The 13,993-nt window shown below is 40.7% G+C and overlaps 1 protein-coding gene across 1 annotated transcript in view; it reads left to right on the top strand.

Annotated features, from left to right (window-relative positions):
* Positions 1-9,424: 9,424 nt before the first annotated feature.
* clpb (ClpB family mitochondrial disaggregase) overlaps positions 9,425-13,993 on the top strand; it is a 35,831-nt gene continuing 31,262 nt past the window's right edge. Inside the window, exons 1-3 of the mRNA XM_004561438.3 lie at positions 9,425-10,066; positions 10,269-10,320; positions 13,830-13,916. Coding sequence (XP_004561495.2) covers positions 9,625-10,066; positions 10,269-10,320; positions 13,830-13,916 — 581 coding nt within the window. The 5' untranslated portion in view covers positions 9,425-9,624. The remainder of the gene's footprint in view (positions 10,067-10,268; positions 10,321-13,829; positions 13,917-13,993) is intronic.

Below are 13,993 nucleotides of genomic sequence, written 5' to 3'. Positions count from 1 at the left end.
CTCTCTGATTTTCTCTTTCATTCTTCTTTCTTTTGTTACAGGGTGTAAGTCCATTACTGTCCTCTTCCAGTTTGATCTGTGGGTGTTTTGAGATATTTTGAGACAATAAATAACGTTAACCTCGTTTTTTTTTCTATGTTCTGCTTTCCGTCTTTCACTCTGCCTTGCTCTAGATGGCTGAAATCCTTATTTGTAGTCATAGTAAAAAAAATTACCATAAAAACAATCTGTTTCTTAGCAGGTCTTAAATTGAGATAAATACAACGTCAGATGAACTACATATTACATACATATATCACATGTTATCATGTGCAACACTGATATGATACACCATGTCATTATTTATTTTACAAAGCTACGCCAAAATGCAGTTTACAGTGTGTTGAAAACTAAAAAAAAAGTACACCCTTATTGCTTTAATGGGAATTTAGAAGATATGTTGCAGCCAGGTGCTACTAATCAAATGCGCTTGATCAAGAGGTGTTCACAACAGCAAGTGTGCGCACCTCTGTAAAAGTAGCTTTGTCAGCTTGCAGGTCTGAAAGCTGTTTGTTAACACAATACCAACTAGAAAAGACATCAACAATCATCTTTGAGAAGAAATGGTTGCTTCCCATCAATCTAGGAAAGGTTATGAGGCCGTAATGAGGCCGAACAATTAGAAGCCCATCATTTTACAGAGAGACAGATGATTGTCAAGTGGAAAACATTCAGTGCAGTTGCTAAACTTCTCAGTAGAGAACATCCCAGCAAATATGCCCAAAGATCAAACTGTGCAATGCTCAGGAAAACTGCACAAAACTCAAGAGCTACGTCTCAGACTCTTCAGGCCTCCGCTAGCATGTTACATGCTAATGTTCAGTACAATTAGAAAGGACCATCCACAGGAAATCCACAGGACCTGGGCACATTGCAATCACTGAAACAACCATGAACTGTGTACCAAAGTATTTTTGAATCAAATGTGAAGCCATCTGCCTGACAGATAAAGCTTGGCTCAAATTGGGTACACACAACCTCAGACGAACAACAACATAACAGATTAAATAATGATCTCAAACACATTCTGCTGCAAATCTGCAACCAAATGGCTAGGTGAAAAGATAAATGTAAAAAAATAACCAAGGTGTTGCAACGGCCCAGTCGACGTCTAGACCTCAACCAGATTGAAATGCTGCAGTTGGACCTTAAGAGAGATGCGCATGAACCAATGTCTGCAAACCCTCAGTGAAGTGAAGCAACGTTGTAAAGTGGAGGGGGCCAACATCCTTATCAACAGTGATGTAAGAACCTGATAAAGTTATTGCTGCTTCTACAAGCTACTGAATCATGGTGTGTTCTTAGTTTCCACACACTTTGTGGTTCATCTGAGGCCATAAAGACCCACTAAGAACCAGATCATTTCTATTATGTTCTTATATGTCAAACCCTAGAAATGAGAGAATATGTACTTTTTCCTTTAATGTTTTCCATTTCAATTGTGAGCTGTGACCTCCAGAAACAGTTGAGCAAAATGAGACTTTCCTTTTTAAGATGATTTAAGAATCTTCTGTCATAATTGCTATAGAAGTTTATTAAAAACATTACAGTGCAATCATTGCTAGGGCTCTGCAGGGAAAAAAGATAAATAGTTTCAGCTGCGATTCTCCTTCTGTCTGACGTTCCGAGCTAGGACATTAACTCAGAGGTTAAAACGGGCAGCTTCTAATAGAGAAGAACAGGAAAAACTGAGGGTGAAGGGTCAAATACAAAAGAGGGGAAATTTCATGAAGCTCTAATTTTCTCTGTTAGTGCAGTAAGGCAGTTTCTTTTCTTTTCTTTGTTGTTATTTCAGTGCAATTTAATGACTAGTTTCCCCACTTCATGTACAAGTTGGTAAAAATGATATTAAAATCATTGTCATGCCTTGCAACCTAACCAAAATTATGCAACAGAGCAGTAGAGATATTAACATGTGCTTGTGTAATTATGATGTTTTGCTGCACTTTGTTCAGGTCAGCCAGCTTCAGGATTGTTCTTTGGCACATTTTGGCTCCCAGGGAAAATGTTTCAGGCAACTAATTTACTAGAAATGAGTAACTGGTTTCACCTGTGTTTAAAAAAAAAATCGATTTTGGCAAATGGATAATGGAGCTGATTGTCTCAACATTTGAAGCAGCTAAAAATATTCAACCAGTATCCATCACCATGCAGTGATAGACGGTTATAGAACAATACAGAGCTAACATATTAACTGTAGCTGTGCTTCTATGCAGAGATTGTATGTTCAGCTTTCTACAATGGCAAACCCACAGTGACTGGCTGGTAGGTGCCAGTGGATTTACGATGGGGGAGCATGAAGTCCTCTATGATTCATGGCTGCTTAGGCACAGTGAGTCCACTGCCAACACACACTGCACCCACCTGATAAATCGCAGCTATGGATGCCCACTTGTGTATGTAGGGATGGGACTGGTTCCTTTTTGTGTTTCAGTCACAGCAAAATGCCATTTTCAACATCATTACATTACTTCCCCTGAGAACGCACTGTACCTTTAGTGGTGACGTCATCATTTTCAAGCAGTAGATGTAGATGAAAATGCTACCCAGTGCAATAAACCACAGATACTGGAGTTTATCACTCCCATGGAGGAAATGGTCTTTCTTTCTCACATACTAATGCTTTTAAAAACATTTTCTGCTGCAACATCTCAACATGAGATAATAAGATAAAGACAAGGAAGACTGGTGATCTATCCATATCAGTAACATCGGCAGGTTTCTAGTGCAGGAAGTAATAAATTCAGCCCTCGTGTTTGCACTACAGGTTGCTTTCATGAGTATTTCTGTGTTTTTGTGGCGGGGGAATTTTTCCTCGTTCCAACAATATAAACAAAAACATTCATTGTACTTTCCGTAATGACTAGTAATCATTTTGTCCTACTGTTCATTTACAGTACAGGAAAGGTTTTGTTTGGTTATGATTGTTTTGCAAGAAATACTTCAATCACAGTGGGGTAGTCTTGATTAAAATGTTATATGAGAACTGTGGCGCCATGTGTGACCAGATATTGGCATGTAGTCGTCGCCAGACTGTCATCAAACATGTGAAGTTTGGGACAGACTGGACAAAATACATTTTTAGAGATGAAAATCTTATGTCCAGTGGTCAAAATTCCTTCAGTGGTCCCTTCCCGAAGTAACCCCAAAAAGTTCCTGAAGTAACCAAATGGTCACCTGCAAAGTGACCTCTCACTTTGCAGGTGAATGTGTAAACCAGCGATGCCTGGAAAACACTAAAACTGTACCAAAATGTTATTTTCACCAGATCTGAAGAATGCAAAAAAATTTCATTAGTTGGTAAGCATGTGTGGTGTATGATATATTTGATTGACTAAAAATATTATTATTATTAGTAGTAGTAGTGTTGTTGTTGTACAATGGGGCCTTTCCACTGATGCTACACTCCACCTGTGAATGTCCAGCTTCCAGCTAAAATGTGTATTTTGCGCCATCTGGCGGTCAGGATTATAAGGTCAGTGCTTTATCATACCTTAAACTGTGCAGTGTAAAAACCAAAACACGTGTTGCTGGGAAAAGCACAGGTGTATTAATGACAAATACATTCCTGTCAGGTGAGTTCCTGTGTTCAGGCTCTCACTGGACCAGAGCCATCATCTGTTACACCCGTGAGTCGCCTTACTTATTAATGAATAGAATAGAATAGAATAGAATAGAATAGAATAGAATAGAATAGAATAGAATAGCCTTTTATTGTCATTGTACAGAGTACAACGAAATTGGAGTGCCACTCCCTTGGTGCAAGTTTCAATAATAAATATAAATGTAAAATATAAAAAGTACAAAAAAAAACAATCGTAAGTACTCAAACAATAGTATGTACAATATATACAGGATAGCAGCATTAATATAATGACAGTATGAATAGCAGCATAATATAATGACAGTGACGGTATGGAATAGGTTCAATTGTTTTTGTGCTTATTTACTACGGTGATAGCTCTGGGAAAGAAGCTATCCCTGAATCTGTTTGTCCTGGTTTTATGTGACCTGTACCGTCGGCCTGACGGTAATAGTTCAAACAGTTGGTTGCTGGGGTGAGAGTGGTCCTTGATGATATTGCCAGCTCTGCTGAGGTACCGAGAGTTTGCAGTGACCTCCAGGCTGGGCAGAGAGCAGCCAGTGATCTTCTGGGCTGTGTTGATGACCCTCTGCAGTACTTTCCTGTCTGCAGCTGAGCACCCTGCATACCATGTTGTTATGCCGTACGTTAGGATGCTCTCTATGGTGGCTCTGTAAAATGTCACCAGCAGCCTCTCCTCCAGGTTGTTCCTCCTGAGCACTCTCAGAAAGTGGAGACGCTGCTGGGCCTTTTTAACCACCGCTGTAGTATTTGCAGTCCAGGAGAGGTCATCAGATATCTGCACGCCCAGAAACCTCATGGAGTGTACCCTCTCCACACAGCTCCCGTGAATGTAAAGTGGGGCCGGGTCTGCTCTGCCCTTCCTGAAGTCCAAGATAAGTTCTTTAGTTTTCGTGGTGTTCAGTTGGAGGTTGTTAACTGAACACCACTCAGTCAGTCTGTTGACCTCATCTCTGTAGTCCGACTCATCCTCCCTTGAGATGAGTCCAACCACTGTGGTGTCATCCGCGAACTTTATGATGGTGTTTGAGAGATGGGTAGGGGAGCAGTCGGATAGGGGACTCTCCCGTGTGCTGCGTGGAGGCCTCTGTGTCGCATTTCTCACAATAAAGCTCTGCCAGGCATTTTGGAAAAGCTTACTGTCATCCGAGCAAATTTTTTTGTTCATTTGTCACACACGATTGTTAGAAGATCTGATGGTTTAAAAACCCATTTTTTAAAAGTGTTGTTTATCCACAAAATTGGCCCCATAACCATTCATTCGTGTCACAGTGCAATCATGCTTGCAATGCACCAGCGATCATCATTGATGGGTTGCTCGGGTCTTAAAAGAGAATTAAGTTGTATTTTTTTTTATGTATATATTTTTTAAATTCTTATTAATAAAGTACCTCTATAAGTAAAAAGTCTTTAATTAGTAGGGCACTACTGCTGATAAGCAGTTAAACAGCATCTTCAATGTTATTAGACCTGTTATCCAGTAGTTTAAGATAAAAACTGGCCAAAAGACTGCAAAGTGAGGATTTGACAAATGACAAACCAGTGGTAGAAGCATCATAACATCAAGAAAACTGGACAGTTAAAGGATTTTTCTTTATACATTAAAAAATTAATTGTTTGATGATCTGAAATGTTTAAGTGTGACAAACAAATACAAAAAAATACTTACTTACAAATGTTACAAATGTTCGCTATCATCAATCTTTATATTACAAAAAAGGGCCATAAGGATGATTAAAATCAAAAATTCTAAAATTCACAGATCTGGTTCATTTTCTCACAGCACAAATTATATATAAAGCAATAAATAACATGCTTTCTGACAATATTCTAAAAATGTTTTCTAGAAGGGAACGGGGATACAATTTGAGGGGGGAATTAAATTTAAAACATCCTCGTATCCGTACAACATTAAAAAGTTTTTGCATCTCTGTGTGTGGAGTGAAGCTGTGGAACAGACTAAGTAAAGATATGAAGCAATGTCCAAGCATGGCGCAGTTTAAAAAGCGGTTTAAGGATATGGTTTTTACAGGGTACAGGGAAAAGGTAGAGATTTGATAGGGTGTTCTTGTCTAATATTTTCATGTGTGTGCGGGTGCACGGGTTTGTTGGTATGGGTATATATATATTTGTAGATTGTGTATCCTTGAGGTGTTAGTGGGGTTATTGTAAATGTGTATATGTGCATTTGTGTATATATGTATGTATGGATAGATAGAAACATATATGTATATATATTTAAAAAAAAATTACACATAACATATATTGTAATTGCAAAGAGGTATTTCTGTAGTCTATTGATACTAGATAGTGGAAAAGGGGTGGGATTAAATAAGCTTATGCTTCTTCCTGCTCCTTTTTGAACATGAACGTTATTTGGAGTTGTGGTTGCTCGTTTTCCTTTTGTTTTGCTTTGTTCATTTGTCTCTTTTAATTCTATTTTGTTGTACTTTTTCAACATGTTCAAAATAAAGATTCAATCAATCAATCAAAAAATGATTTTTCACACCATTGTCATATAAAAATGACTCACTTCCTTCATTCTGTTCATTGACCCCATTGTGAACCACTAAAATGTTTTATAGTATGTAGTATATACATATATATATGTATGTAATATATATTTATTTTATTTATTAGTTTTTGGGTTTGTTTTGTTTTTTTTGCACTAAATTAGACAACATCAAAATAGTGTTGACATTTTTGTTATTTGTGTTTTGTAATCTTTATAAAAACCTAGAAAAAAACACCTCTTAATCTTTGGTATATGGCGAGGTGCTGTGGACATCCAAGTTTGTGATTGTGTAGATTTTTCAAATCAATACCATGGTTGCATCTACTGAAAATCTCTGTGAAGCTTAAATCTCAGTGACCTTGACTTCAAGGTCAGAGGTCAACTTTTCTGAAAATTGGAGGCGTTTCACATTTATAACACAGGTATGTCTACTAGGAGGCTGAAGGGTAGCACTATATATTTATAAACAATCAAAAACAACAATTTATTTCCAATTTGTATGGAATTTATTTCTGTAAACATGGTGTTTTAGGTCAGATTAAGGGACTGATGTGATGGTAAGGTGTCCGCTGCTCTGCTTTGAATATTGGTAGGCTTTTTTATTTTTTTTATTTTCACAAGAATTGCTAGTTCCCCTAGAGTTTTGGCCACCCCAGCAATCAGAAGATTCCCTATGAGCAAGCATTTAGCGACAGTGGGAAGGAAAAACTCCCTTTAAAAAGGAAGAAACCTTCGACAGAACCAGGCTCAGGAAGGGACAGCCCTCTGTCACGACTGGTTGGGGTGGGGGGAGTGAAAATTTAAAAAAAAAGCCAAAGTGATAATTATTGGAGCAGCTTAACTAATATTTCCAGTGTAATTTGCTGTTAATATCCTTTTCCAACCCCAGTTTGTGTTTTTATCACTTTGGTCCAGGGTGGAAGATGCCATGCTGGAGATTGACTCTGTATGGTCTTTCAATGTTGATACTTGGGAACCTGTTGGAGAGGCCAGGGCTGAAAAAGGGATGCCGTAGAACCTGAGAGGGTGTTATCCACTGGTGTGCATCCAAGGCCAACATCTCTTTAATTAGGCTGACAAATAAGCGTTGGCCATCTTCGGGTCCTCGTCTAAACATCATTATTTGTTCGAGGTCATCCAGACGTTTAAGTTTTATGTATCTTGTCTCCAAAGATTCATATCCTGTCTCATATTTAAATTGTTGGGCGGTCTTAAATGTCCAGCGCTGTTGGTTGTAGTTGTAGTTGTCTTTTGTGAAATAGTCTTCAGTGTACACGCCAGGATCGAGAACATGATCTGGTGGCTGACCCTGAGTCTCTATGATGAATTTCAAAACATCATATTTTTTTCCAGGGTAGAGTGGCACGCCTGTACCGAGCTCCACAGCCACCAGCCCCAGAGACCACATGTCACATGCTTCATTATAAGGAAGGCCAAGCATAACCTCAGGTGCACTATAACCAACTGTCCCCACACGGTCACCAGGCATCACTGCAGACGCAGGACATGCGAGGCCAAAGTCTATAAGTCTGACTTTGACTGGAGACTCATAGCGATTTACAACCATGATGTTTCCAGGTTTGAGGTCAGCGTGCACTATTCCCAAAGAACCCAGGTGGGACAGAGCATTTGTGAGTTGACCTAAAATTGGCCTGACTTCGCTTATGGGGAGACACCGGTTATTCGTGTCCCCTATGTAGTCCACAGGCATTGATCTAGGAGTTCAAATTTCAGGCAAACCCGCTCTCTGTCAAGGAAAAAGCCGTTCCATTTAACAATGTTGGCGGCATCTGGATCCAACCTTCTCAGCTGCTCCAGGATGAAAATTTCCAGTTTTGCCTGTTGCAGAATATCAGGGTCGCTCTTGTTGACTTTAATAGCCACAGCTACCTGACTGAAAAGAAATAGTGTTTCAACAGGGCAGGCTGGCGCCCTGTGGGAGGCAGAGGTGATAGGGTAAGGATGCAGAGGATAAGAAAAGATCGTATCTGTCAGCTCATCAGCGAGCAGCCGCAGAATCACAGGTGCAGCTTGGCAGGGGATGGAGAGTGAAGACAAAATCAACAATGACTTATGGCAAAGTTACAGTCTCAATGTTATTCTTTATTTTTTCTCAGTGTCTTCTTGAGGGACAGTATGTGTATATGTGTACGTGATATTAAATGAACGTTTAAGTGCAGGACACTTAGTGCCATATAGTTGTAAATGTTTCTCAGGATTTGGTGTTGGAGAAAGAAAAAAGGGCCTGTTATTGCAAGCATTTCACATATTTCTCTGTCGCAGCCTTGGAAAAACAATTCTAGCATGGGTTAGGGGAAAAAAAATCACAACACTGTGACTGAAAAAGCTGTGGGAAAATGGATTTAGCTAGCAACAACTGCCCCTTAGCCACAGTTTTCTTCTTTACCCAGTCCTTCGTGTATTCCATCGGTCCCCAAGCCTCGGACCGGTACCGGGCCCGTTGAGACCCACGTGTGAAGTTTATGGTTTTCAGGGTTTCTATCATTAACTCGGTTTCCCTGGGTCTTTTTAATTGTGTGTCGTTTTTTGAAAGAAACGTTGCTGATGCATACTACGTTTACGCCTTACCATAGAGACCAGAGAGCATTAAGTGGCAGCGAGGAGGATATTACTCTCAATGTTGTTGGCGCATTTTCAGGAGGATGCTGCTAATAAAGGTACACAATCACACAGTGAATTCGCGTTCATCATTATTTATTTATTTATTTTTTTTACAAAATACCAGTTTTTGTCTTGATCGTAGCATTTTATTTTGTTGTATTTATCCATGTAACCTTAAAGGCCCAGTCCGTGGCGCAAAAAAGGTTGGGGACCGCTGCTCTAGGTGTTAATCAGGACGGATAGCTTTTTGAGGCAAGTTTATAAAAAAATAAAATAAAGCCGAGACAGCTCCGATGCTAATTTTTATAGTTTCGTGTTAATGTTGTGCCATGGAAACCCTTTTAAAAGCCTCGCCTCTGTCAGTGCGCCCCAGGGCAGCTGTGGCTACAATGTAGCTGCCATCACCAGTGTGTGTGAATGTGTGTGTGAATGTGTGTGTGAATGGGTGGATGACTGATTGTAGTGTAAAGCGTTTTGGGGTCCTTAGGGACTAAGTACAGCGCTATACAAATACAGGCCATTTACCATTTAAAAGTCTCCCTGACTGTTACAACACCCATGTTTTAAAGCAAACGTACACCAACTGATGCATACTACGTCATAATCAATGACGTTCAAGTAAACGACATTTCCCAGAATGCGCCGCGGCTTCTAGTGACGTCCACGCCACGACGAGCTGAAACGGTTATTTACGTCCCGATGTTACGAACTTGGTCCCCTGACCTGAGCTCTAACCACTGTTACACCTGAGTTAAGGCGCTGCCCCTAGTTTGTTGTCCTCCGGAGTCACCCCTGGACTGACGCCATAAGCCAGACCAGCTTGGTTTTCGGTGAGTCAATTGCTATGCTATCATCGGTTCCCACCAGGCTATTTGCGCGAAGGTCGCGCAGCCTGTCACCGTGCAGTCGCGTGCTTCAGACCAGCGCCAGCGGTGGCGCGTGCCAGGGCATCCGCGAGACTCCGGCGGAGGCCAAGCGCAACCCCATCGTGTCCACTTCCAGGGTCTCCAGGAGGGGGATTTTGGCTGAGGAGACTGCTGGAAACAGCGTGAAACCATCGATGCAGTACCACCACCTCGCCCCTAGATGGCTGTCCAACCTGGAGAATCGCCGCAGTTCCTGGGCGGCTCTGGCCAGCAGAGGTCGTAACAACAACCAGTACTGGGAGGAAAGCGGCGGAGACAGGGGAACAGGTGGAGGACCCATGCGGGCAGGAGTAGCCTCTGCCGGTGTCCTCTCTGCTGCGGCCGTGGCCTTCTGTCTGAAGAAAGACCCCGATAACAAAGGTAAGCTTATAATAAATTATAATCAGCTGACACTGATTAGAGACCGGCCGTTCATTAATTGTTTTTATAATATAGTAAATACTGATGGGACGATGTTATATGATATAAACTGGTCTGTAGAGTTAGTTTTAAACCCAGCTTGTTTTATTTAGTAAAATCTTTAGTGTAGTTAATGTTTTCTCTCTGCTTTTTCAATAACCAGATGATGCTCTTTTGGAAGCAGCAAGGACCAATAATGCTCAGGATGTAGCCAGGTAATACCCAAACATGAACACTTAAAAAAAAAAAAAAAAATAGTTGCTTGTCTTCTTTTGTCTTGAGTTCAACGTAGGCATTGTGTTTTAAATGTACGCTAATATATGCTGGCTCTAGATATTTCACACACCTGTAAATGCTAGAATCGAGGTGGCGTTAGGACCACCTTTATTCTTCAACACACCCTGAACTCTCTTAGGCAGCTTTCTTGCAATGTCTTTAAGTAGTCTTCAGGATTAGTCCTCCCGGCTTCTTGAAGGACTCTTAAAGCTCTTCTTTGGATGTTTTTGCCTTTTTGCTGTGTTCTCTGTCAGCATGATCCCACGATGTTGAGGTCTGGGCTCAGGGGAGGCCAATGCAGCCTCATGTCAGAGCCTACTACACCAAGTTTTACAGATGGCTGTATACACTCACTGCTGTACATACTGATGAAGATTTGAACGAAAAATATTATATTTAGATTCATCACTCACTCACACATGCTGACGCTGATTTTTTTTTTCCAGTTCTTATGTAATTTTGCATAGCTGAGCCTTTTCTCCATGTTTCCCTTCCTTATGAATGGATTCTTGACAGCTGCACTTTCACTGAAATAATCAAACTGTGTTATCTTTTTATCTTTTTAAAGTGTTAAACTGCTTGTCTTAGGCCATGCCTTCACCTTATCTATATTGCTTTAAAACAACAAGCAGCCAGGACTAAATATTTACTAAATATTCATTATTTACTATATTTGCTATACTTTTGGCATGTGACCGAATGCATGGATGAGTGGTTTCCTACAAAAGAAATGTAAAAAAAAAAAAAAAAAAAGTATCACTTATGACCTGAAATGAACTCTGGTTTGATTATTACACCCACGTGTAAGTCACAGATCATGTGCATAGGGCAGTTTCCAGAACATCCACGGTTAACTCCTGTTATGAAAGCACACCTGTAGTTGTTGTCCCCACAGTAACCAGCAGGTGGAAGAAGAGCTCCACCTCTCTGTGTGAAAGTCTTCCTCTTGAGGGAATATTTGCAGTGTGGATGTTTGGCACTAACTTATGCTTCCTCATATCTTCTTCTTTCCTGCTGTGACCCAGAAATCAATTTGCCATCATGGAAAGCAAACATGAAGAAAGAACTGCAGATGCATCCGATGTGAAAGTCTCATTCAGTGTTGCCACGTACCTCCAATGTGGCACACGGCTTGATGCTTCATAAACCCAAGAATTACTCATTTGGAAGCTTAATCTTCTCCTTCCTCACTTATATTATAATATTTCCCTCCGTCGCATCTTCAGTGGCATAAAATGCCAGTGAAGGAAACCGGGGAGGCAAGTTACTGTAATAAAAATGCCCTCGGACACTTAAGACTCCCTGCTTCCAGTGTGTCTTGCTCGTTTGTTTTTTTTCGCTGTGATTTTTAGGCTCTTTAAAAACGTGTTTCTCTGAGATTTGTTTTACTTCAGAATAATGTAAAACAGAAACATTAGAATAATATAAACACTTGCTCTGAACTTGATCCTAAACTTAGTCCTGGCAATGTCCTGCACACAGAGGGTTAGGTGGCAGAAATGGGTATGCTACATAAAAGAAGGTGCATGTATTAAAGCCAGACTTCTATAATGGCTCGTTCTCATCCATCTCATCGATGGTGTTACATTAACGGGGTACAGAAAGGAGTATCCGATAGATAAACCTGAACATTATTATGAGAATTTATTCTTCTTCAGATCAAATTCTTAGTCTTTAACCTTTTAGAGGCTGTTGCTGTTCAGATAGATGTGTTGTTGTATTGTGCCTATGTTAATCATAGTAATTCATGTGTTTCGGCTGTTGTTGAGTATTGGTCTTCAGGTCCATGTACTTGAGCGCATGCATACCTGTGTGTATCGATGCATGCCCCCATCTGCATGCTCGGGTTACCTGTACACATGTGGCAGATGGCGAAGGTGAGAGTGCAGCGAGACGGCCAGTTAGCAGGTCACAGATGTGTTAAGTGCTTTGGTCGACTCTGTAGAAGTGGTTGAGTGTCAGGGTGTGTCAGCTGAGAGGCAGCAGGGAAATGAAGAGCGTCCATTTTCACAGAATGGATGGTTAAGAACTTGGTAGCGTTTGGCATGATAGCAGTGTTTAAAATAATGCTTAATGCTTGTTGGTATGTTTAGCCGATATATATTCATGCATTCTTAGTTGGCACCATATGGCAACCATGTAGTGTTATTTAAAAAAAACAAAAACAGTGTGACGATCGAAAACTGATATTTATATTTGGTGCTAATGTTTTCTTTATGTTTCAATATAAATGATGTCAGGGCATGTTCAGCCATTTGTTGGGTAGGACATTAGAGAGAGAGAGAGAGAGAGAGAGAGAGCGCAGCGTGGCATGCAGTGCAGCTGTAGTTTGACTATTGTGGTTAAACATGGTTACAATATTTTTCACTTTTAAACTAGTTTTTTAAAGCCAGCGATACAAAGTGCTTTGGAAAATGTAGTTTGTTAACAAACTGGTGACGACAAATACCACGCCACACCCTGGACGCTATAGAAGGAACCAGAATCTGATGGTTGGTATGAAGCGGACACACAACCCTTCTTCCAGTAACAGAACTAAAACGGCAGAAAATCTCAGAAGCTGAAAGAAATTAACTTTAGGTGGCAAAACTCCAGTGAGGTGTGCATTCAAGGAATGTGGCAGCAATGTTTCAGTGTATGACTTCAGATTTGCCTGTTAAATTGGTAACAAAAACAACAACAACCCTTTAAATCATACTTGAAAGTAAACACTTTCAAGAACAGACCCAGTCCCATGTAGCTTATCACTTATATCAAATAAACCACTCTGCTTTTTCCATCCACTCTTGCTATGTCATTATTCTCATATCAAAGTCTTTGTATTATTTCAAAGTCAAAGGAGCTTCTCAGTTTGTCCGAATTTAAAATGGGGAAAGAAAAGTTCAGCTGCAGCTCTTACGGCTTACCCTGATTGTGCATGCAGAGCAGGCAGTGAAAACGGAGACTGAGAGCATCAGTGTGAGTGCAGACCAGACTGAAGCCGCTGTGTTGACTGTAAACAGGGACTCTGTCTGCTCAGCACCAGAGACGACAGCCGGATCCCTTACATACGCTTATAAGGACTGCCTGATGTTATAGCCTCGGGCAGAAAACTCAACACACACCTGGCTTTAACGTGCAGATATATTAAGTGGTGCAGAAGGCTTTGGATAAAAGCAGGATATGTGCTGGATTTATTCTGGTGTGCCCCAAAAAAGAGACTATGCTTGCAGCAGCTTGCCTCCCATATTTCTTGTTTTGTAGATTTCATTTTGATCTGCATAATTTCCCCTAGGTGTGCATTACTTAATCTTACTTCTGTTCCTTCAGCATGGTACGTGCTTTAGAGAGAGAAAGAAAGAAAATGCTACAATATCGATTGCAGTACTACATGGAGCTTCTGCTACAGGCTGTTAACGGTGAGACTGAAGTAAAAATAAAACCACTTTCTGCTTCTTGTTCCCATCAGGCTGTTAAAAGAGGGGGTGGATCCGAATCATCGCCACCGTCTCGGCTGGACCGCTCTCATGGTGGCTGCTATGAATCGACAGCACAGGTCTGTGCGCGCCTGCTTCGCCGAACAAGTCGTGTTTTGAAACTTCTGAGGCGTTACATATGCAGCAGCGGGTTTGG

Source organism: Maylandia zebra, linkage group LG14, assembly GCF_041146795.1.
Source record: "Maylandia zebra isolate NMK-2024a linkage group LG14, Mzebra_GT3a, whole genome shotgun sequence".
Lineage (NCBI taxonomy): Eukaryota > Metazoa > Chordata > Actinopteri > Cichliformes > Cichlidae > Maylandia > Maylandia zebra.
This window is presented reverse-complemented; position numbering and strand designations above follow the sequence as displayed.